The 25,081-nt window shown below is 45.7% G+C and overlaps 1 protein-coding gene across 4 annotated transcripts in view; it reads right to left on the bottom strand.

Moving 5' to 3' along the window:
* The window catches only part of LTBP4 (latent transforming growth factor beta binding protein 4), a 1,283,510-nt gene that overhangs the window by 285,402 nt on the left and 973,027 nt on the right, over positions 1-25,081 (bottom strand). For all 4 annotated transcript variants that reach the window (XM_069644515.1, XM_069644518.1, XM_069644516.1 and 1 more), the window contains one exon: positions 16,602-16,766. In XM_069644515.1, the coding sequence (XP_069500616.1) occupies positions 16,602-16,766 (165 nt within the window). The remainder of the gene's footprint in view (positions 1-16,601; positions 16,767-25,081) is intronic.

Here is a 25,081-nt window from a genome sequence, read left to right as displayed (position 1 = left end):
TGTGGTATCCCACCAAGCACAGAAGGGGGGTTTACAAGATACGGGGGGCTCAGAAGATTTTTCTCAACTTCCTCTCCCATAAATAAACATTTACATTTCTGGAGATTAATTAATGCATTTTAAAAGAAAGGAGGAGCATTTCATATAATGTTGCAAGCAGCTTAGAAAAGGTGCACATCTTTTAAGTTCCCCCACGGGAGCATGGACAATGGATGGGCCAGGAGCCTACTCAGGGGGTTTGCCGAGATCATCCTTGAAAGTAAATTGAGGCAACAAGAGACCGGATTGATTTGCCAATTCAGATGTGTGATACAAGGATTGAACTCGGATAATGAATTCAATGTTTTTCTCTAATAATGATACATAAATGATTGTGAAAGAAAGAAAATGCCAGGGCATGAAGTCACCTTCCAGCGTAGAATTTGAGGCATGACGCTCTCAATAGATAAAATTGTACGAGTTTAACAATCATAGGAAACCTCTCTGGTACCTGTGAGGGTTATTCATGTTTTATTATTTTGTATGACAAATTCCTCAGATCACTGGATCTCCTGTTATTGGCCTGATCCAAGCAGTATCATTTTGGAATCAGTTTAATTTTCATCTTGCTGAAGACATCACAACTTCACTTTTTTGATGATTTTTTTGGATCCACCACCAGTCAGGTTACCTCCTAATGATCGCCTAATAATTAATGCGGCACATTGTAGGCTTAATCTACAGCCTTATTTCATTTAAATAAATGTTGCTTTGTTCAGTGTTGGATGTTGTCATACATGAAGCACCAAACACACTGTTCAGTAAGACAATTTGTTGACACAGGTTCCGTCTTTTCTAATGTGCAGGTTTTGAGTATGTGCCCAATTCTTAACATATCAATACCTCTCCATTTGCTGACAAGCACAGTTAAAATGAAACAAATCAATCATTTATCGAGTTTTATTATTTTGGTTTTGTAAAAGGTAAAGGTCCTTTCCATACCATGTGTAATTTCCACCTTCCTATACAAATATAGAAATGAATCAGATTTACGGAATTAGTAACAAATAAGGAAATGACTCTGACATAAGCACGAGATTTCATTTATTGCACATGCACGCATATACGAGTTCCCAATAAGCCATATTGAGCGTACTAATCTCAGCGGTCCAGTTGCTGAGCATGGCTTTGCGCAGATGCTAGAATTTGCATAAATAACAATGCCAGTAACATGGATGCTGCTATCATCCTGGGACACTGTGCTGAGCCGAAAGGTGGCACTCTCACACTATCTCAAAGGCAGGAGGAGGACTGGTTTTAAGGGTCCCCTCCGCATTCCATGGTAAGATTTCTGATGATGCATTGCAATTCTTGTCCAATACCTTTATTATTTTCGGATGGTGATAAGTTTATTTATAGTTTTTCAGACACTTGCTCACAAGCTTGAATTGGCTTCCTTGCTCACACGCCATTATGGGTATAACAACCGAGCCAGTCTTATATAAAATATATAACAAGAACCACATAGCAGTTTCATTGAACATAGTAACTAGAAGGAGGATTACAGTATGTCAGTGAATTATACAAAGTTGTGTAGTAGAAACCCCACTTATCTTCTTTTACAGGATTGCACTGAAGGTCGGCCTGTTTAGTGTTCATAGAGTTAATTATGCTCTAAAAATTATGAGCATGTTTAGATGTTAAAATTCCAAGCATACACTCCCTATCTTTTTGCAGAAGCAGATGACGGTAGCTTCAGTGCCAATTCTTTTAATTTTGCTGAACAAGTAAAATTTTTTCTATTTTTTCTGGGCCTGAGCAATTTAACATATTAATTTGTCTGAGGCTCGACCTCAGATCGCGCGTTCTAAGTTGAACATCATGGTCATGAGCATGAGTTTTCATTTTCGAAAAAAGGGACGATCTTGATATTAGCGATATGATTATGAATGAGTGTTGCAAAATGATCTGGCACAAAGATATAGACCTAATCGCCTACTGTAAGAGTAAACATTTCCAATTTTCAAAGCAATTCGATTTCAGCAGCCATTGAGTGCCCCAAGTATGTATTTTGACTAGGTATGTCACCCAAAGCGTTCCTGTTAGCCATACGAAGGTTCCAGCCCAACATCAATTAAAACAATTTTTTCCCATTTTTGTACTTGTCGGATTGTGGATAGCAAGGGCCATGAGCAAGGGCAACAATATCCTCTGATGCAGTTTTACAGTAAGAATTAAAATCCCCTGCAATTAAAATATCCTGATTCTCAGGGTTCTCAGTGTATTGTTCCAGAATTAGACCAATACATATTAAAAAAGAGTCCATAGTGGAACACGAGGGGTTCCAATAAAGATTTACCTTTAGCAAAGATTTGGTAGAAATCACATCTTTGAGGACTGCTTTGAAGACAAATTTTATTGCAAGCGATGTCACAAATTGAATCAGAGATGACATCATATGTAATTAGGACTGAATTTTTTATAGCAATTATAAGGCCGCCCAAGGGTAAGCCATCATTAAAGCGAATAGCAAATTGTTGGAAAATGCTATATCTTTCTATCCAAAATTCCTTTAGAATTAATATAGTGTGTATTTTCAAGAATAGACATAATTCTGCATTATTGTAAATATTAGTATGGCCCTTCAAATTCCAAGATAAGATTGAGATTTTGCTACCAATTTCTAATTCTTAAAGGCCAGTTCCTCTGTCTCCTAGCCGGTTTCCATTATTTGAAAGCACTTGTGAGAGCCATGACCAATCAACCAAAATGTTACCACCTTTGGATAAGCCATTCATAATTTGAACAGATCCCCTGCAGGGGAGACCTTCTAAACATTCAATCTTAATTACTTCATCCCTCCCCCCGTAATTGCCACGCTTATGAATTGGGGGGGGGGGGGGGCTTGGGATCAACTGCCAATCCTTCTGCCACTGTGGGGTCAGAGATCATAGCCCATTTATTGTACCTGTTTGGTTTCATTTAGAAGCATGTTTGTCACCATTTTAGATGCGAGTTTCAGTAATACAATATCAGTTCTATCATGATCAATGAAATAGACCAATTCAATATTCTTCGAGGTAAGGAGTCAAACGGTATTTCATGAAAGAGTTTAAGAACATTAGTGCAATTTAAAATAGTTTCATTAGGAGATTTGAGTACAAATACTAAAAGCAGGTGATCAATGTGAACAGTAGTTAAAGATGTTGCATTGGCTAAAAAAGAGAGGTCAGTTTTGCAATTCAAAATTAGAGGGCTTGAGGACTGCTTGCGTAAATGTAGGTAGACTAAAAGTAGCAGATAGATGGCAGCAGATGAGTCAATTTGACATTCCACTGCTCCTCAACTTTTGTCAATGTCTTTCAGTGTCTGGCAAGAATTTACAGCTGAAGATAAGCAGCTGATCATAATCGGATTGAACTGTACACCCTGGTCAATTGGTGGAGGTTTAGGTATAGCATATTCAACTATAACGTCCCCCTTTAATGAATTATCTTGGTATGAAGATGGAGCTGTACCAGAGAGGGGAGCACTATTCACTTTAGTCGTGATCGCTGGATTTGGTTTCTCCATTATCAAATCAGCCTGGGCCACTTCCTCCATCAGATGTAAACTGCGAAGACATTTGCTCAAACTTTTTATTTTATTTTTGATGTTTTTGTTAGTTTTCCTTTAGTGACAATAAGCAAGTTGGACCTTGCTACATCAGCCTCAGGGTTTCATTTGAAGCCTTCTTAGATGCTATTGGCACTGGAAGACGGATTAGAGTCTTCAATATGAGCTAGGCTCTGAGTTTCGGGCTTAAAGTTGTTAGGCAAAGTTTTGTTTTGCTTTCCTTCCATTAGGCTGGATTCTAGAAATTCCGATTTTGTTTAATCTCACTCAGCACCAACATATGAGACTTCAGCTCCATGCTGATGTTGTCATATAAGTTAGCAAATTAACTTAATACCCTATTTAGAGCCGAAATTGATGGAGCAGTAAGTTTGACTTCATCCTCTAAATCCCAAAGAGTACAGTGCAATTGTGATGTGGAAGATGAAGAGGTGGTGGAGGAATCACTGGCAACCATAACCATAGATCTGCCTTCATCTAAAGGTGAGGATAGATGGTCCATCAGAGAGGCTAAATGCAGGTCCTGGTCTGATCTTAGGGCACCCGTAGGTTAATGTGTTAGTGAAATGTTATCACTAACATTGGTCAGATACAAGTTCAAAACACTGCCATCATTAATGTAATTGGACTCAATAAGGGTGGTAGTAGTAGTTTCTGGTACTTTTTAAAAAACTTTTTGCAACTCCTCGCTTGTACCAGCCTGCGGAAAGAAGTCAGAGATTTTCACGGCTGACACAGTCTCTATTGTCATTTTGCATTGGTTTCAGAAACTGTGCTAGGATCGATGACAAGTGTCTTTGGCGATATTAGGGGAGTGGCTTGTGCTGGAATAGTAATTGGTCCATTTACCACCGAAGATGAGGATGCTGCAGAACAAACCTGAACTGTGCATCATTGCAGAGGAGTGCTGGGGAATCCAGTGGAGGTAACTATTGACCTGTTATCGCAAATGCAGTTACTCATGGCAGATGTGGAGAGCAGCAGTCAGGATCTAATATCTAATACTCCTTGGAAAGGAGCACATTGTGTAGATTCCATACCTGTTGTGGGGATATCATTTGTACAGTCATTAATGACACACTTACTTCACAGATCATACACTGTGCAACAGTTTTGTTCACAACATGTTGCTTAATTTAATACATTGTGCAGTCATCTGCACTCTGCTGCACTCTGTTCTGCTGCACTCTACTATACTCCACTGTACTCACCACTCAGAGGAATACAGCACTCTGAACTCTGTTGCACAAGGCATTCTGCTGTAAATAAGCAGGCAGCAGGCAGACAAGCAAACTGCCAACCCAGCTACAGGGCCAGGACTAGTAGCACTAGTAACTGTGTTGGAAAGCCATCCCTACCTTGCCGCCGACCATAAAGAAAAGTGATTACGGGGAGGTGGAGGTGCTCTTGAATTTGCCCCCCTCATGAGTCAGTATGCCATCGATGATCAGCACATTGCACGGCAGCAGTGCTCAGTGTCTGGAGTTTGTTTGTTGTTCCAATGGTGATTCTACAACAGTCCCCGGTCTCTGTTCTGCTCTGCTCCAAGAGGGGTGGGTAGGTAGGAGCACACTTCACCCCTGATACCAGAGTTGCAGGGACCCTCATTGCAGCACCACAGCACACAGCCGGAAACCCACACTCAGCAGCCTGCAGCTCCGTCGATTTTGTGGGGTAAATTACAGCCCCAGAGTGACAGAGATGGAGAGGCCATGCTAGGCCCTGTTGTGAGAGTGAAGCGGACTAATGTGAAGTTCCGTTAAAATATAAAAGGACTAGTGATATGGAAAGAAATGGGCCTAGTCAACTCCACTAAAATGGACAGGTGCGCAAGTGAAGGGGAATCAAGCTGAGAGCTTAAAACCGATGGATATGCACAATGAATGTTACATAACATGTGGTGCTGCAGATGCTGACTTTGTGTACACTTGGAAAAGGCACTGTTGACAGATTTAAAACTGCGGGAGTGCACGTGGAAAGAAAAGATAAATTTGAAACACTCTGCATTTCGAAGATAAAAAGAAGGAATGATGCCTAATATTGAGGAAATGAAGTCAAGTCAGGAATAAAGAGACTTAATTTTCATCATATAAAATTAAAGCATGTAAAGAGAAAGGTCTTTTCGTTTTTGTAAAAGTAAACACTGGTTCTCATGCTAACGGTGGCCTATCTGTGTGCATACATTTATTAATGAATCTACCTCTATTCTAATATAGTAGAAAAGAAGATTGTATTTATATACAGTAGGCCTAGGTGTAATACAAAATGTTACATGTGACATCGTGTCAATGTAAAATGCTATTATTTTAGAATTATGGATGTAGCTTGTTTCTCCCTATTGAACTGGAAGGTCTGTGCCTCTTAAACTTTGAACAAAAGACATTTGCCTGAGGAACTCTAGGAGAAGGAGGTATGGTCTTCAGTTTAAATGCTATACAATACAGAGGAGTAGATCGGAATTGTGGAGGTGGCAGATAAGCCAGCCAGCAGAAGTGACCTTAAGGTCAGGTCTCCCCTAATTTCGAACAAAAACCTTTGAACCCCAGGAGGGGAGGGCATGATCACATGGTTTGTTTGTTTATTCATTTGTTAAGCGCACCAGACTCGTAAGTAAAAGGGCGCAATGACAAGGAAATGCAAGGCTTACATGATTACGTATACACAGGTTACAGACAGGATATATACAATATGAACAATAGGACTGTGGCAAGTTTGCATGATTACGGGATATATACAATATGAACAATAGGACTGAAGCAATATTGCATGATTACAGGATATATACAATATGAACAATAGGGCTGGAGCAAGGGTGCAAGCACTAGGATATAAAGCTTATATGGTTACAAATGCATGGGCTGCAGTATTTACATAAAGAAAGAGTATAGCAAGATATACTGTTTCTTGATTGCAGGATAGTGTCCTCAGGGAGAGGGTGATGGGGAGCTAAGGATTGGTGGCAGTGATATGCTTTATTAAGTTTTTCCTGAAAAGTGGATATGGTTGATCAGCTCTCAACTCCTGGGGCAGTGAGTTCCAGCTTCTGGCTGCCTTAACAGTGAAGCTGTTGCCCCCGATGGTAGTAAGTTTGTATTTGGGGATATTTAGGCAGTTAGTGTTCCCCGTTCTAGTGGGTCTGAGAGAAGTTCTTCTCTGAAGTTTGTCTATAAGGTAACTGGGGGCCGCGTTGTTCAAGGCTTTGTGTGTCAGAGAGAGTGTTTTTAGAAGTATTTTATTGGATGTGGAGAGCCATTTGTGTTGATGTCTCAAGGCGGAGATGTGGGTTTTCTTATTTATGCCAAGGGCTGCTCTTAAGGCATTATTCTGTAGCGTTTGGAGCTTATTAGTGGTGGATTTGTTAGCCCCAATGTAGAGGACATTGCAATAGTCGATTCTAGAGAGTATAAGAGCTCTAGCCAGGATCAGACAGCTATAGTCAGAGAGGAACGGTTTACCAGCTCTAAGAAGTTTGCATGTGTAAGACGTAGACGAGGTAAGGGATTTGACCTGTTTGTCAAAGGATAGTGTGGAGTCCAAGTAGAATCCCAAGGTTTTTACTTCCTTGGAGACTTTAATGGTGTTGCCGTCAATATTGAAAGATGAGTATTCTTGACCTAGTTTTTTAATATTGGCCTGCGAACCCAGTATTATTAGTTCAGTCTTATCATCGTTCAAGCATAGGCCGTGTGTGGCCATCCATGCTTGGATGATAAGGTAAACTTTGTTCACTAGGCCCGTGTCCGTACCATAATCCCCAGAAAGTGGTAGGAGAATCTGAGTATCATCTGCATAGTTAGTGTAGGTGACACCCAGCTGGTCCAGATCGTCGAACAGTGGCTTAGTGAAGATGTTGTAGAGGGTGGGCGAGACGCAGGATCCTTGCGGAACGCCGCATAGAATGGGTGTAGGCTCGGCAGATGCTGAGGAGGAGAAGACTCTCATGGTCCTCTCACTCAAGAAGGACTCGATCCACTTGATAGCGTCGGTGGAGAAATGAGCTGCAGAGTCAAGGTGCCGACATAGGACCTTGTGGTTGACCAGGTCGAATGCAGCGGAGAGGTCGAGTAGGAGCAGGAGTACTGTCCTTCCTTTGTCTCAGCTCGTCTATCTGGGATTTAAGGTCAATTAATTAAGGCAGTCTCAGTTCCGTGCAGTGGACGGAAGCCAGATTGTCTGTTGCCCAGGAGTTTGTGCAATTCTAAATGCTTCTGAATTTGAATGTAGGTGGCTTTATCCAGTATTTTTAGTAAAAATGGGACCGTGGTAATAGGTCGGTAGTTTGTAGGAATGAGGGGATCAAGTGTCTGTTTCTTGAGGAATGGTAGCACCCAGGATTGCTTGAGGTTGGCAGGTATAGTACCTGTAGCAAAAGAGGCATTTATCAGTTTGGTTATAAATGGGGAGAGTTCTCTAGCAGCGTCTTTTATTAGCTGTGCAGGGCAGATATCCCCTTTACAGTTTGAGGGCTTTAACGATAGGATAATTTTTTCTACCTCTAGGATGGACATTTTAGAGAAGTGGAATGTGGCATTATGTGCCGGTGGTGGCTCATAGGGCAGGAGAGTGTTAGGCGATTGCTGTAGGTTTAGAGCCTTCTTTTTTAGTTGATTTTTATTCTGAAGTGTATCGATTTTATGCGCTAAGGCTTGTTGTATGTCTGTGCACCAGGATTTGTCCTTGGTGCAGACGTCCGGGGTAGCAATAGGGGACTCTAGTTCTTTGAGTATGCAGAAGAGTTCTTTCATGCTTGAGTTTGAGCTAGCAATGCGTTGGTCGTATGAGTCGCGTTTTGCTTGGCAGATGTCCTTTTTGTAAAGTGAGGAAAGTGCAGTTAATTTGGCTTTATTCTCACTACAGGGGCATAGTCTCCAGTTTGTTTCACTTTTGTTCTTTAAGGTGCGAAGGTCTTTGAGTTGTGGGGTGAACCACTTGTTTAGGTGGGCTATGGGTTTGCTCGGTCTGAGTTTGATAGGAGCAATTTTATCCAAAGTGGTAAGCATAACATTGTTAAATTCCTGAACTAGGCTGCTGGGGTCGAGATTATCAGGCAGTGCGTTGAGAGTAGGCAGTATGGCGGGGATGATTTTTTCTACCGTAATACTTTTATGACTTCTGGTTGGGCATGGTGGCGCTCGTGGTCGGGCCAGTGGAGTGGGTCTGACAGTGGATAAGAGAAAGGAGATCAGAGAATGGTCTGTCCATGCTAAAGGCAGGATGGATGTGATAGTGGCAGAGCAGTTAAGGTCCGCTACCCAGTCCAATATTCTCCCTTTAAGGTGGGTGAGTGTAGAGACTTTTTGAGTAAGGCCTAGTGCTTTGATCGTATTAGCTATTTCTGTGGCATTTTTGTCTGTTTGGTCGTTGAATCCTAAATTGAAATCGCCTAATATAAGTAGTTGGGTGGAGGGTTTCAAGTTGTTCATAATTATATTATGCAAGTCTTCCTCGAAGGTACCAAGAGGGCCTGGTGGTCTGTATATAAGGTGTATGGTAATAGATTGTGACTCGTTTATCTGCATTTTGGCAGTGAGGGTTTCGCATGATTGTAGAGGCTGGGTGGGGGCTAGTCTGAGACCAAGAGCCGTTTTAGAGATGATAGCGATGCCGCCTCCTCGTGTATTATCACGGTCTTGTCTGATAATGGTGTAGTCGTCAGGGACAGCTAACATGAGGGTAGGTCCTGCTGCATTATGGAGCCACGTTTCCGTGATTGCGAGAAAATCCAGGTTCCCTTCCGTGATTAAGTCGGCAATATCCGTAGCGTGAGCGACTAGTGATCTAGCATTAAGGAGCGCTCCCTTGAGAGGGGGGTCCTCGGGAGTTTTGTTAGCTCTGATGGGTTTGTCTATGGTGGTGCAAACTTTAGGATGGAGGTTATTAAGCTGGAGGGTGTTCACATTCAAGGTAGATGTTTGAGTAGGCCATTTGGACTGGCTAGGCATTCGTGAGCTAGGTTTGTAATTGGTTTTGAGGTTGGAGGCCGGAAGGGCTCTTCTCAATGGTTCATGTAATTTGGCTAGTCTTGCGCGGAGTCTGTTGTTTCTATTGGACGTGGTACAAGGTAGGGAGGCATAAAGTATTGTTTCTTGGGCCTTGCAGAATGTGGAGAGCTTGGGTTGCATAGCGTTAGTAGTGAGTTGGCTTAAGTTTGAAGTAGGTATTGGTGACTGAATAATATGGTCGTGACTGCTGAGGACCGATTGTGTGACTGTAGCCATAATACAGAAGGCTAATGCTAGGTGTGGCATCCTTCCAGTTCCAATGGCAGGAGAGTGCTGTCTAATGGCGACCATAGGGCGCAACACAGGGCTCAGCATAGGTTAAATGTGGTCTAATGGCGACCATAGGGCACAACACAGGGCTCAGCATAGGTTAAATGTGGTCTAATGGTGACCATAGGGCGCAACACAGGGTTCAGCGTAGGTTAAATGTGGTCTAATGGCGACCATAGGGCACAACACAGGGCTCAGCATAGGTTAAATTTGGTCTAATGGCGACCATAGGGCGCAACACAGGGTTCAGCGTAGGTTAAATGTGGTCTAATGGCGACCATAGGGCACAACACAGGGCTCAGCATGGGTCAGGTGAGGTCTAGTGGGGACCACAGGGCACAACGCGGGGCTCAGCATAGGTTAAATGTGGTCTAATGGCGACCATAGGGCACAACACAGGGCTCAGCATGGGTTAAATGTGGTCTAATGGAGCCCATAGGGCACAACACAGGGCTCAGCATGGGTCAGGTGAGGTCTAGTGGGGACCACAGGGCACAACGCAGGGCTCAGCATAGGTTAAATGTGGTCTAATGGCGACCATAGGGCACAACACAGGGCTCAGCATAGGTTAAATGTGGTCTAATGGCGACCATAGGGCACAACACAGGGCTCAGCATGGGTTAAATGTGGTCTAATGGAGACCATAGGGCACAACACAGGGCTCAGCATGGGTCAAGTGAGGTCTAGTGGGGACCACAGGGCACAACGCAGGGCTCAGCATAGGTTAAATGTGGTCTAATGGCGACCATAGGGCACAACACAGGGCTCAGCATAGGTTAAATGTGGTCCAATGGCGACCATAGGGCACAACACAGGGCTCAGCATGGGTCACGTAGCAATTATAGGGCACAGCATAGGACAAATGGGTGTCTGAGCCAGACCATGGGGCACAGCACTTAATGCATTTGGATGAACAGTTCAATTTGAAGTGTCACGATAACAGAAATGCAGTTCGCATGCCCACGAGTGGTGGCGTGCTAGCGAGATTGTGAGGTCAGTTTCAAACGGGGGTGCTTGGGCAAGTAGGCAGCTCATGCAAGGACACCATAGGAACTCAGATAAAAAGCTAAGTGAATTCAAATGCCAGATATGGTGTCAGCTAGATTCGAAATCTGTCAGGGTAGCAGGAAAGGCACTGCTGCAACTTGCATAGCGTAGCAAATGAACAACCAGTGATTGTACTCACGTAGTTTACGGTCCAGTATACTGTCGATCACCCACGTACAGAGCATAAAAAAAGTTCCCCTAGTGAGGCGATTGTGCAGCGCGACCTTTATGATGAATATCAGGGGTCCATCAGTATGCTTCCGGAGCGAACAGGGGCAAACAGGGCAAGCAGCCTTATGTTGGCCTTAGGTGGCCGCCGGCTTCCGCCTGCCGGCGGATGTTTAGGCTTAAATGCAGCCTACGCAACGTTGCTTAGCAACGTGGGACGCCCAGCCTCGCTTTCGGGCCGCATCGCGCCCGACATTTTGTTTTTGAAAAAGTCGGCGCAAGCGGACCTGGGGGTTGTAGAGGCTGCGGGGACTCCTTTGTTGAGGTGGGGTGCCCAGGGGGGGCAGATTGGCCAAATGCAGGGGCAGCTGGGATCTGCTTTAGGTCCTGTGAGGGTATCAACGCCGCCGTGAGATCCGAGGGTTTCGGCCCAGTCGAGTCGTCTTTGTTGAGGTCCAGGACGGTGGTGGGGGGCTCCTACCCGCTCCACGACGATGGGGGTTTGTGGGGCAAACAGGGCAAGCAGCTTTATGTTGGCCTTAGGTGGCCGCCGGCTTCCGCCTGCCGGCGGATGTTTAGGCTTAAATGCAGCCTACGCAACATTGCTTAGCAACGTGGGACGCCCAGCCTCGCTTTCGGGCCGCATCGCGCCCGCCATTTTGTTTTTGAAAAAGTCGGTGCGAGCGGACCTGGGGGTTGTAGAGGCTGCGGGGACTCCTTTGTTGAGGTGGGGTGCCCAGGGGGGGCAGATTGGCCAAATACAGGGGCAGCTGGGATCTGCTTTAGATCCTGTGAGGGGATCAACGCCGCCGTGAGATCCGAGGGTTTCGGCCCAGTCGAGTCGTCTTTGTTGAGGTCCAGGACGGTGGTGGGGGGCTCCTGCCCGCTCCACGACGATGGGGGTCTGTGGGGCAAACAGGGCAAGCAGCCTTATGTTGGCCTTAGGTGGCCGCCGGCTTCCGCCTGCCGGCGGATGTTTAGGCTTAAATGCAGCCTACGCAACGTTGCTTAGCAATGTGGGACACCCTGCCTCGCTTTCGGGCCGCATCGCGCCCGACATTTTGTTTTTGAAAAAGTCAGCGCAAGCGGACCTGGGGGTTGTAGAGGCTGCGGGGACTCCTTTGTTGAGGTGGGGTGCCCAGGGGGGGCAGATTGGCCAAATGCAGGGGCAGCTGGGATCTGCTTTAGGTCCTGTGAGGGTATCAACGCCGCCGTGAGATCCGAGGGTTTCGGCCCAGTCGAGTCGTCTTTGTTGAGGTCCAGGACGGTGGTGGGGGGCTCCTACCCGCTCCACGACGATGGGGGTTTGTGGGGCAAACAGGGCAAGCAGCTTTATGTTGGCCTTAGGTGGCCGCCGGCTTCCGCCTGCCGGCGGATGTTTAGGCTTAAATGCAGCCTACGCAACATTGCTTAGCAACGTGGGACGCCCAGCCTCGCTTTCGGGCCGCATCGCGCCCGACATTTTGTTTTTGAAAAAGTCGGTGCGAGCGGACCTGGGGGTTGTAGAGGCTGCGGGGACTCCTTTGTTGAGGTGGGGTGCCCAGGGGGGGCAGATTGGCCAAATACAGGGGCAGCTGGGATCTGCTTTAGATCCTGTGAGGGGATCAACGCCGCCGTGAGATCCGAGGGTTTCGGCCCAGTCGAGTCGTCTTTGTTGAGGTCCAGGACGGTGGTGGGGGGCTCCTGTCCGCTCCACGATGATGGGGGCCAGCCAGATGTCCTAATCAGGTCACAGAAGAGAAATGAAACCTAAGAAATGGTGAGGGCCAGTGTGAAACTCAGGGACACTTGTGGTGCCTTGCCATTGACAAACATTTAATACATTTTCTTGAATAAAAAGCACATTGTGTGTTCCACTAACCTCATCCAGGGTTCATATTGAAGGGGATCAGAAGCCCGTCTGGACTATTGAAATGTATTTTGTGTGATGTATACAATTTAAGTTGTGAAGGCAATTATGATTCTGGCCCTCTCATAATTCCAAAGGAATAGAACGTTGGTGTGATGATAGGTTATGGAAGTATTGTTTGAATCAGGAAGGGGCAAATTTGTGACTATGTCGGCTCAGGAGTAAATTGGTAAAAACGGTAGCTGCGCCCAGGAAGGTCGTGCTAAAATAGGATTAGTATTTTCTGACTTGCCATAAAATATAGAACTCAAAAATATATATTTGCCCCAGTTATCTGAAAAACTCGGGCAGCTGCCATGTTGTTAGATTTTAAGGTCACTAAAAATGTTAAACCCATTTGTAATTTTGGGATGATGAATCTTTCTCCTTCCTCAGCCTCCAACATTCACACCCCAACTCCTTGTCCCATTAGCAGGCAGTGGGCGTATTGGGGGGAGAGAGTGGGATAGAGGTGGCCAATCCGTAGCTTGGGAATTATAAAAATATTGGAGTGTCACCAGCCCTATAAGAGATCAGTTTTCAATCAGAGAGGGATCTTTCTTTCTTTGACCTTTCGACTCTTGGGACCTTTCTTTGGACTTTTGATTTTTCCCTTGAATTTCCTACTCTATTGCTGGGCCTTGGACATTGTGTGGGAGGTAAAGACTGGGAAACCTAGAAGCTAGTTGGGCCTTCCATTTGAGGATCCATAGGAGCGCTGGACTGCTGTGGACTATCCTACCACGAAGCCTTGGCCAGATTGGTGCTGTCCTGAGAGGAGCCCTGCTGTTTCCCTGGATGCCCCATAACCAAGGCCTCCAATGTATGTATATTAATCCAAATGCCAACAAAAGTGTGTGGGGGAATCTGCCAGCCTTAATCTACACCTCACATAGCGGGTAGGACGGTGGAACTGGGGGATTCCCTTGGTACATTTGAATAAATCTAACTCAAATTAATTACACTATAGAAAATCACCCTATCAATTTAAATTGAATTGTGTTGGGAACTGCCTGCCTTAATCCTTTCCATTATACTGTGGGGAGGAGGGAAGCTGTGTAGATCCTTAGTGCATTGAATTGAAGTTAAATCAATGAATTCCCATACAGAAAATCACGGGATGCGTGTTGTTAGAGTTTGAAACTAACAAAGTTCATGCCCAGTAGAGCCGGTATAGACAATAAAGTACTTGGGTGACTCTACCTTTCTGAAACCCCTGTCTTCTGTACCAAAGGGGGGTGTCCATAATCCCAAAATAAGTAACCCTAAAACGCTGCCATTCAAGGGAATGTAAAGTGTGCAAAACAAAATTTCCCATTTATTTACTTGCATCCCAAAACGATTTTCCCAATGCCCTGTATTTCATGCAACTAAAAAGCCCAAAATGATGTTCCCATTGAGTTCCTTTTTTGACTTTGCTTTTCAATTAAAAAACCCAAAACAATTGTTTTCTTTGTGTCTATTTGTCAAACCCTGCCTTTTAATAAAATCCCAAATGATTTTGCTATTGTCTTCCTACTCCCTGTACCTTGCCTTCAAATTGAGGCAGTATATCTAACTGATGCCTGGGGGTGGGGGCTGCTGGGAGAGAAAAGCATGGTGATAGCCCAAGCAATCCCTGGGGGCTGTTCAAATTTCATAATTGTTTATGTGCATGAAATCCTCTGTGTGTGTTTGATGTACAGTCTCTAAATGTTACCTGTGTGTTGTATTATCTGTAAGTTCATTAGAAATACAAGTCAGTCAACTTGTGCAAGTAATTTTGTGAAATTGTGTTGTGCCACGGTGTTGGTGGTTGATGTTTTGGTTGCTATTATTCTTGTCAACCCTTAAATATATATTTTTATTATACACGGGTCTGGTTCCTAGCTCAATGGTGGTGCAGAGGGTATTCGCTGGGGTGGTGCGAAAATAGTTGGAGGCCTCACTAAAGTTGAATCTGTATAAGCGATTTGGGTGCACGCCACCTTGCTTGGGGGAGAAAGGAACTCCCTGAGTTGAGGGTGACCGCCTAATAAATTGTGACAAAGCAGAAAAAAAGGACCTTATACCATTGCCTTTGCCATTAATCAAATAAATGTGTTTCTTTAATCCTATTTTCCTCTGCTCACATCCGTCAAATTACACACTTGTTTACACAGAACACTGTTAACGCATAACAGGTGTATGCATCAAACTAGCAAGCACAGCCTTTCTACCATCACATCCCATCCAAATCCTGAAGCTCTCTTCTTGTTGGGGTTGCTCTGTGTGCCTTCTGTCAGAATATTTTTCGATTTGCATTCTGAAGCTCTCTGAATCAGTGTAAATAGTTCACTGTGCCAAACCTTTCAATGTGAGGGTGTGTTTTGTGAAAAATTAAATGAGCACCATGTTCAGTGTGCAACATATACTTAGTGATTTAAGGATTCAACCCTGTTTTCACAGATATGTGGCAAGTATAACGATTTGCGTTTATTCGTATATTCCCAAAATACTTTCGGATTTCATTCAATGCAGGCTTGGACCCTCATTTGTGTAATGTGTCCCATTCACTTTCTCATAGGGGTATTTCTAAAGAGTACAATATGAGAGTACCAGACTCTCCATCTTGGAATGGTACACTAATCAGAAAATAATTAAAATGGTCATTCTACGTTTTAATAATGAATTTTGCTCAGAAAGTGTAACATTCTTATCATGAAAATATATACTGATCATTTGAAATTAACAGTGTCACATTTTCAAAAGTGGCATTTAAAAAAAGTTAGTGCAATTAAATAATGTCTAATTTTTTTTAACAGCTGCTTTAACCATCACCCTTGCTGCCATCAACATATCTCTTTTTTTTCTCTGGGCGCAAAGCTGTCAGCAAAGTTTGGGGAGGATCTAGCAAATGCGCACCTCACAACGCAACTCTCTCTAACATAGAAAGAGATATAGAGCGAGACAGGGAAAGATAGAAAGAAAGACAGCTAAGAGAGAGAGAGAGAGAGAGAGAGAGAGAAAGAGACAGTGAGATAATGGCATATGATACATTGTGTTCAGTCGGTCTTTTTTTATTGTTTTAAATATATGAATATTCATTAGCACCCAGTGGTGGAAGAAGCAACCAATCAGGTTGGTTGGATGGCAGGCTGAATCCCACAATTCTAGCCCACGTTTCCAGCAATCTGATGGCAGCTTCGTTGACCCCACCATCTTCCCCCACGCTCCCATCCCTTCCCTGCTGTTTTCCCATCCCTCCCACTGCCACTTACCTGATTCCTTCAGTGGTGGCAGCGCCCCCGCCGCCGCTACGTGTCCCTGCTGGCTGACATGCAAATGGAATAGGGGCGTCTCTTGGAGCCAGGCTCGTCTTCCAGCTCCGTGGCGGCCATCTTGTGTAAGTATTTTGTATGAATGAACGGAATGCCACAAGGCATCCCGTTCATTCATTTGAAAACAATGTCATTGCCACTGGTTACCGTATTGTAAACCGGGGTCAGCATAGCAATAACACCCAAACTGTCCAGCTGGATCGGGTATTATTGCTGAATTGCAGACCTGTGGGAGACCCCTGAAAATGTGGGCTTGGATGCAGTTTGTACCATCAGCATTCTTTCCACCCCAGATGAAAGTCGTGGACTCATGAACGCTCATGCCAGACTTACCTAATACATACGGAGGTGCTGTTGCTGATGTGGTGGGGCGTGGACCCACCTGATGATGAATGGGTATCCTTGGCGGGTCTTGGCCCAGGAAGCGTGTGTTGAACCTCAGGTCAGCAGCCGAGTAGTGGTAGCCGGGCCCAGCTGGGCAGATCTCTTTAAAGTCATCTGGAAAAAGAGGGAGAGCGTTAATGGCCTGGACTTACCACCCCAGCTCATACCTATGGAATCCGAACGGACAGGCTTTTATGGAGAGCCCGCCATTTCCCAACATGTGACTGTACAGAGGCGTTCAGGAACACTAGCATGGAAGGCAATCACCTTGGGCTGATTGGATTGGCAGATTATGCAACTCACAGCTCCACTTACTTATACATTACATGTAACAATAAGATCCAGGTTTTCACAATTCTTGTTTAGGATCTGCTCAAAAGGTCAGTTTTGAAAATGATGTAATAGTGGAGAGACAGATCGAGTGGTGGAGGTCAGACTATTGCTTGCAATTAAAGTTAATTATAAGATGAGACAACGCATTTGGCTAGTTTGACTAAATATTAAGCAGTCCGGTATTATGCATCCTTAGAAGCACAGTCTAGCAGAACACACGAGCTCTGAATAGAAGGTGGCTGATTCAGAAAGTAGGCACCCTGAGTTACACGTGCTTTAATCACGGCGAGGACTGTTCGATCACTTACTAATTAGTTACTATGGGTAACTCTGACTCCAGGGGGCTGGCTCTGAGTCACAGACATCGGCAGACGAGTCGCGTGTCTTTGGGGAATGACCTTGGCACTTGCCTCTAGGGGCTGAACGTTGGGGGTCCTGTCCTGCCTGGGATCATAGATCTTTGTAGGCAAGCCTTTGGGGGCGCTGACATTTGAAGATTGATAATTGGCCCCTGGAGTTTTGTCACTCACGGGCTGTTTGTGATTGGCCCTTTGGACCTGCAACAAATACACATTGTGCGTATTGTTTGGCTCTAACAACATGTGTAGCAAAGGAGTTTGCCCATGCATGTTTTTTTTTTAAAGAAGTGAGCTACATGCATGTGTCTTTTCTCTCTGCGTGTGTTCTTGGCACACGGTAGAGTGAAAAAGGTTAGTGAGAGAGGCCCACTATCAATAGAGCACAGAAGTGCCACACTACAACAAACATTATCATGCATGCATTCATGTTCTTTGAAAAGTTAACTACTGAGGAGTGCTGACTGGCAGAAGGAAACAGGCATTAGCAAAGCCAAACATTTTTCAGGGACTACTTTAATTGAACAACCTAGCTGTAAGATAGCAAACGTATTGAATCGATGCTGGTACCTGGTCATATTATGGAAGCTCCTGACATATGCCTATCTAATGCCTGTGAGAACCGAAACTGCTGACTTTTCCCATGCTTGTTTTGAACAGGAATTCGGTGCAATGAACAGATGCACGTACAAACCTAGTGCTTGAAATTCAAGTGGATGAAGACATATTTGTTTAAGACAGTTTTTGCTGCAATTAAGCCATTACCTTTCGGAAAGCTGTTCAGAAAGAACACAGCTAGACTCAAAGAGATACCTGGGTGTGTTTTGGGCAGGTGGGGGGGGCGTCAGTCGGTGGGAAGACCGTGGGGACTACCATGGCCATGGTATTGTATGGTGAAGAGACTTATTGAGCGCTAACTATCACCTCAAAAAGGCATCTTGGCGCTATCATGATCCCCTAAATACCTAAACCAAGGCATGAAGCGGTGAAGGACTTAATGAAGAAATAGAAAAGCCTTCAATTTCCATCTAAACGCCAGATGGTTTTTGGTAAAGTAGAGATGCGCAGGTAAGGCATTGCACAATTTAGCTGTCTGATCCAAAAATGAGCGACCACCCGACCTAACATATATAAACTTGGCCACATTGAGGAGACTCGCTGACAGACGTGGAGGAGGGTAGCGCACAAACCGATTGCTAAAAACATAGAGGCACTTAACTAGAATAAGGCGCGTGCACCAGGCATGAAGCTTCACATTGGACTTTTTGCTCTACCAGAAACCAGTGTAACATTCGCAGCACTAGTGGAGTAGGGTACCTACACCAAAAACGCAGCCTGGCAGTGGCATTCAGAGCAATTTGTGATCTGTGTACAGCTGTTTTAGACAACACGAAATAAACTGAATTGCAAGCATCCAACCGACTAGCACCAAAAGTGCTTAGCAGTTGGATTATGTGTGGAAAAGGAAAGTAATCCAAGAACATGTGTTAGAAGCCATGCAGATGTGGGAATCCAAAGAGGGGCCAAGCCAAACCCCCAGATCCTTCACTTTGGGCGGTAGGGCCAAAGACGGGCCAAGAACAGTGGGCCAATACTGGTCAGACAAGGACTCAAAAACTACTGGCTCTGATATAGGGTCAGGGGTCACAGGGTCAGATTTGCTAGTGAGTCTGAAGGTGGTATGGAACATAAAGACATTTCTGTTTTTTATGGTTACATTTTTAATTATTACGATTCATGCAAAGGTTCCTGACAGTCCTTAAGACACCCTTGATATCCTATTTCCTCTCCGAATAATCTCATCAATAAATAACATGGCTATCATCTGTGTAAAAAAATAAATTAAAAAAAGAAACATGGGCCAAAAGTCTACATTAAATCGATCAGAGGCCTCCTATAAAGATCAAACAGAAGAGGGTGGTCAATGGGTTGATAAATAACCAAACAGTACCCATGAGCTGAGGCTGTGTGTCCCTCATTATCTCGCACTCCCCAACTTCACTTCCTACAAGAATAGGCTGAGCTTCCAGTGCCACCTAATAGTAAAAGCTGAAAAATGAATGCAGGTGTACTGGTGTGAATGGATGGGGGGATAGCTACTGGCTAAAAGAGTATTCAACCAGGGGTGTTGCTAGGTCTGGAAAATATCTGGGGCCATGCTAATTTTGGGACTGTCTCGGGGACTCGGGGCTATATAGCCTTTTTGTTGTAACCCCATAGTTTCTATCCAGGGCTACAACCAAAAGACCCGGGGCTATAGTCCCTCTCAGCCCCCCTCCTAGCAATAATTCAGATAAGTGTGGGGGGGCCTCCCAGCAATGAACTTCAGCAGATGAAACTGTGTACAACCCTGTCCTGGGAAGGACGATAACCCATAATATCTACTGACTAACGGCAATGAGGGCGATGGCAGAGATGATCCTCTAGAGCGGGTCCATACAAACTTTGTTCATGCGATTCTTTCAGGCCCCCCCCCAAGCTGTGAAATCAAGACTGCCTTCATGCTAGACACCATGCCGGTGACCTTTTCTGGGAGAAGTTGCGTATCTGGACTATGTTCCTAGAGATTGTTGGCACAATCGGGATTGCAATTAGCATGCAGTATCACCCAGTGCCCTTTGCTTGAGCTCACAGAGATTTGGAATGTCTGTGGCTCCATTATATCTCTATATTATGTTATGTTGTTGATTATACCACACGCGGCTGCCATTTGTATGGTCTCCAAGCACTCATGAGTGCTCCCCTGGAGCACTTCCAGACCTCTACATGCACGACGGACAACTTGTCACCATCCATAGATTTTGTGCTACAACTACCATCGGTTCAAGCCTATGTAAGCCAAGACATCTGGACGGTGACAAGTTGGCTGCCTGGATGCCATGTGTCTGCAATCAGCAGGGAGCTGGTTCTGTGCAGGTGTGGTCTATGTGTCTACGTTCCATTTCCCCGGAGCTGTCCATCGCTTCTGCCCTTTCGCGTCGTCTCGCTCTGCCATGCTCCAGTCCATCTTGCGTGGTCAGGCCTTGATTCCCGGGTCATTGCCATTGCCAGCTCCTCATCCTTCATAACCACTCACGTCTGAGGGTCACCTCTTATGAGCCAGCCACACACACACACACAGACCGTTCCCAGCATGAAGTGGGTGCACAAAGTCACCAACGCAAAGCAGGATTCTCTTTTTGGCAGAGCTTCTTCTGTGCATCATCCTTGCAATCCCTGACCCCATCCAGCAGATTTCTTGCAGGGAAAACTGGATAAAAAGACGGGATCTTTGTGGGGGGGGGGTAAACTAGCCATGAGTCACGGCAGCTCCCTGAGCTTCTCTTGCTGACCACAGATCAGATCTCCTGCTGTTGGAGGCATCCCAGGCTACTGACTGCCAACAGCACGGGCTGGGTAGATTGTCTGGGTGGGAGATGGAGGCAGGTGCTGCTTGGGGTCTGTGCCATGAACATTTCCGCCTTTGAAGGCCCTGCATGTACCCTACGGGACGGGCTTCTAGCAGCTGCTCCCAAAGCTTGTGTGGTCATTGCAGTTACATCATCTTGGAACAGGCCGTAGAAAGTACTGGACTTCCTGCCTTGATTTCCCGTTATGAACTTCGTCAGGCAAGGGCCTTTTGGTGAGCACAGCTCATTGTTATCTTGTGTGGTAACGCTTTGCACGCTGCTGCGCGGGACATCTAGCTTTTCACATGTCATGGGAAGTGGGGCTTACTTTCCTTCACACTCGAGCTCTTTTAAGATATGACTTACTGTGACTAACCATTTTTTGTAGCTTCTTGCTCGTTTGACAAACTATCTTTGCAGGCCAGCAAACAGATGACTCTCGCCATGAGAGCCACGGGCAATGAAATGAGTGAAGCACTGCTTCCCTGTGAATAAAAGGTCATAGGGCTGGGGTTCACACACCAAAGCGGTGCAATGTGGTGATCAATTCTCAAGCGGAAATGCAGTCCTTCCTTTACCGGTGGGGCTCCGACTAAACCAGGGTTGTCCAACTCCAGGCCTCATGGGCCAGATCCATGTCGGATTTTCATGATATCCCTCATTAATATTCATGAGACTTGCTTACAATGATTCTAAATGTATGCTGTGTGCACATTTCTGCTCATAAATATAAATGAGGGATAGCCTGGAAGCTCATCCGGTATCCGGCCCTCGGGCCCTGGAGTTGGACAACCCTGGACTAAACCATTCAAATGCCACTTGCAAGGCTGATCCGGCCTATAGGTGAATATCTGTGTTTTCTACTCATTGATGTATGCAGTGGGGTTCTATCTCTTATTGTAGTCATGGATGTCAAGGTCCCCGACGACGTTTGACCATGAAAAGATGGTATTCTAATGAATGGTCAATCTGTTTGTTCTGCGGTCAGCCCTTGTTGCCAACAGCTGGGGGAGTGGGGAGGGGGGACAGGTGGGGGTGAGTTGGCTTCTGTCTGACTGTTGTTGCCCAGGTAGCCGCTGCTCCTGTGAGTGCTGTCCTTCAGAATGATATCAGGCTGGCGGGCAGGGGTGGGCACTTCTTTAGTAGTAGACAGACTTTAAAACGTCTGTGCTCAGGGCTGGCACAAGAACTGTTGGTGCCCCAGACGAAGAGGCATTTTGACAGACTCCTTTCCATGCAATAGGCACCGCTGATCATTTTGGGGCCCAAACACTCCCCCTGATGTTGGTGGCCCAGCTTGCGTGCTCGCCAGAGTTGCCTTTTTCATGCAGCTGGTTGGGTTCGGGGATTCTGGTACAATTTACCAAAGCAGCCTATTTTGGCTGTGATGTCATCTCCTCAAGCCTGGTCATAAACTCGGGATGTCAAGTGGGCTCTGAAGGGTTCAGGTGCAGAGATGTGGAGGTGCTTAGGGTATAGCAAGCAGGTCTTCTAGGCACACACACTCTTCTCTCGGATTGCCATTAACATCTGCAATAGTTTACAGCCAGTCAGGGCCTCATTATAAGTTTGGTGGCAGCCTTGCCGGTAAAACCAGCAGGCTGCTGCCAACCTTCCGAAAATTCCGGCACCCGCGAATGGGCAATTACCGGGTCATTACGGCCCTGTCAGACCTGGTAATTGCACATTTGCGGGCGCCAGAATGGAATACTCCCCATTCCCATTTGAGCCCAATAGGGCTCAGTGGGAATGGGGAGGTCGGATGCACAAGCACCATTGAGAATGGTGCCAGTGTATCCAACATGCTGGGCTCGCGGGTGCCGCTCTTCCCGCCAGGTCAGACCCGGCAGGAAGAAAGGCACCCGCGAGCACAACTCGTAGTTTGCCAGGAACTAGGGTACCAGCAAGCTCACCGGTATCATAGTTCCTGGACCGGCAAACTTGTAATGAGGTCATTGTGTGTCTAAGCACACATACTTAGACTAGGGAAGGTAGCATGCACCAATGTGTTACTTCACATGGATGCATTTGCACAAGCACATTATATTGATGAAGAGGACATTATTTCATATAAGATCCACAAGGGTCAATACGTACGTGTACGTACGTACGTAAATACGTACGTGTTGACCCCACGTATTGTGATTTCTGAGAAGTTTTCATCTGATTCCATCTCTTTTTCGGTGTACGTAAATACGTACGTACGTAACAGATGAAAACTTCTCAGAAATCACAATGGGACTGCAACTGACCATGGCATCGGACAATAAAAAATTGACGATGACGCTACAGTCATTTGCGTCGTCTTGTTAGATACATGGGTGAACCCTTTGTACGCGGGTGGTCTTTCTGACCGTGTTGAGGGTTATCACCCGTTTTAAGGTCGCCTGCTTGTAAACACATGCTTTCTATGCTGTGATTGTGCAGATGCACAGCGCTTAGGCACACTTTCGGCCTTCTTTTTACCCAATACATTACATTTCATCCGCGCAGGAAGGCTTAAAGCCAGGTGTCTGGCCCTCAAGCGTTTCACTTGAAAATGGGGCATTTGTTTCTCATTGTAGCCATCCCTAAAGGATGCAAGGAGGATAATTGGGCCTCATTAGGATCAAAGATTGTTGATTGTTCCTCGCTGTGACTCCATCAGAAGGAGAAAGGGTAGAAATGGGTCCCTGGTGTATCCCCTCTGGGTGCAGTTGGTACCTACCCCCTTCCTCTACCTCAGAAGATCAGAAAGGTGACAATTAGGGCCTCATTTAGCTTTTAGCCAAACTCAAATACCATCACCTCATACACGAGACATGCGGTAAACGGAAGGGGCTGTAGCCAAACTCAAATACAATGACCTCATACACGAAGCATGCGGTAAACGGGAGGGGCTGTATGATTTAAAGTCATGCCGACAGTGGCCGAAGTGGGCGGCAGCGGTGCGCCTCTACTTTTTTTAATTAAGTTTTAGTGTTCCTATACTTTTATTTTAAAAAGAAACCGTTCCGGAACGGCTCCATTTTAAAATAAAAGTGTAGGAAGAAGTTGAAACTTGCACTTCAGTGCACTGCATTGAACGTTGCATTACACAGCAGGCTCGTTTGATTGGGGGGCTTGGATTGCGCATGGGAGAGAGTGTGGCGATGGGTTTGTGGGGAGCGGGGCAGGTCAGAAGGGAACATAGTTCCACAGCAGACTGCTTAGTTACTGCCAGTTTTGGATTCCCATGCAGTATTTACCCCATGCGGTAGTCGTTTCTGTCTGGAGGAAATGTCCTCTACACAGTACCATGCAGTATTGTTGCCTTTCAGTTTTGTAACTCTGAATTTGGTGGTGCTGTAAAGGTGGAGGTAATTGCACTACTACCACGTTTTTACCACACGCCAACATCTAAATGTGGCGCTTTGTCTGCATTTCTCCACCCGCCAAGAGTTGACGGGTTGGAACCTGATTTTGATTGGACCCGTTTTCGGAGGGAAAAGCTGAAGATGAGGTATTCTTGCATCTCCCATGGGAGGGAGAAAGGCTGACCCAGTCCTACCTCGGCTGATAAGGCATGGGAAATGTGCCCTCCGTAAGTACTTATGGTCCCGCACATTGGCCAAGACGTCTCTTCCTCCGGAAGGTTGTCAGGTACATACACAGTCCTCTTTTGAATGAGACTCGTCGGCAGGCAGAGCCCTGGAGGGATTTTAGTGTCACTTCTAATGTGGTGCGCGAGACTCAGTTTCAAAGTGTGCCCTATCTGCTTTTCTGGGGGATTAGCCCCAACTTAATTTGCACTTCCATTGTGCCACCCCCCACCTGTACCTCTCCCTGCTAACCGAATTTGCAATTCTCATTTTTACCATCATGCCCCTTTTGGTTTCCAGGGTGTTTTACTCATGTTCGGGCCCTTCGCTTCAGACTATGGCAGTGGTCTTCAAACATTTTTGGCCAGGGCCCCCCTGAGCAAAATTTGGGCAGGTCGGGACCCCCCAGAAATGCCAAATGGACAGTATATATTGCGCGCCGTCACCTGCTCCCATCAAAGTCGCTGGGCTCCCTCATCCCACTCCTACCCAGTCGCTGGTCTCTCCCCACCCCATCACACACCCAGGGCTCTCCCCACTCTGCTCCCATCACTATCCCATGGTTCCCGCCCATTGTGCTCCCACCATAGTCCCTCGGTTCCCCCATCCCGTTCCCAACACAGTCTGAGGGCCAGTGGCGGCTGGTGAATCTTTTTTAAGTGGAGGGGCATTAAGGGGAGGTTCGGGGGGGTTTCCCCCTGTGAATTTTTTTTTAAATAATAGGTTAAAATGTTGCATTGTAGAGCATACTTTTAACAAAAAATGGGTAAATAGCCAAACAGTTTGCAATT

The sequence above is a fragment of the Ambystoma mexicanum genome, chromosome 2p (genome assembly GCF_040938575.1).
Source record: "Ambystoma mexicanum isolate Mex_15411 chromosome 2p, UKY_AmexF1_1, whole genome shotgun sequence".
Classification (NCBI taxonomy): Eukaryota; Metazoa; Chordata; class Amphibia; order Caudata; family Ambystomatidae; genus Ambystoma; species Ambystoma mexicanum.
Note: the sequence above shows the minus strand (reverse complement) of the source record. Positions and strands in the feature narration are given on the sequence as shown.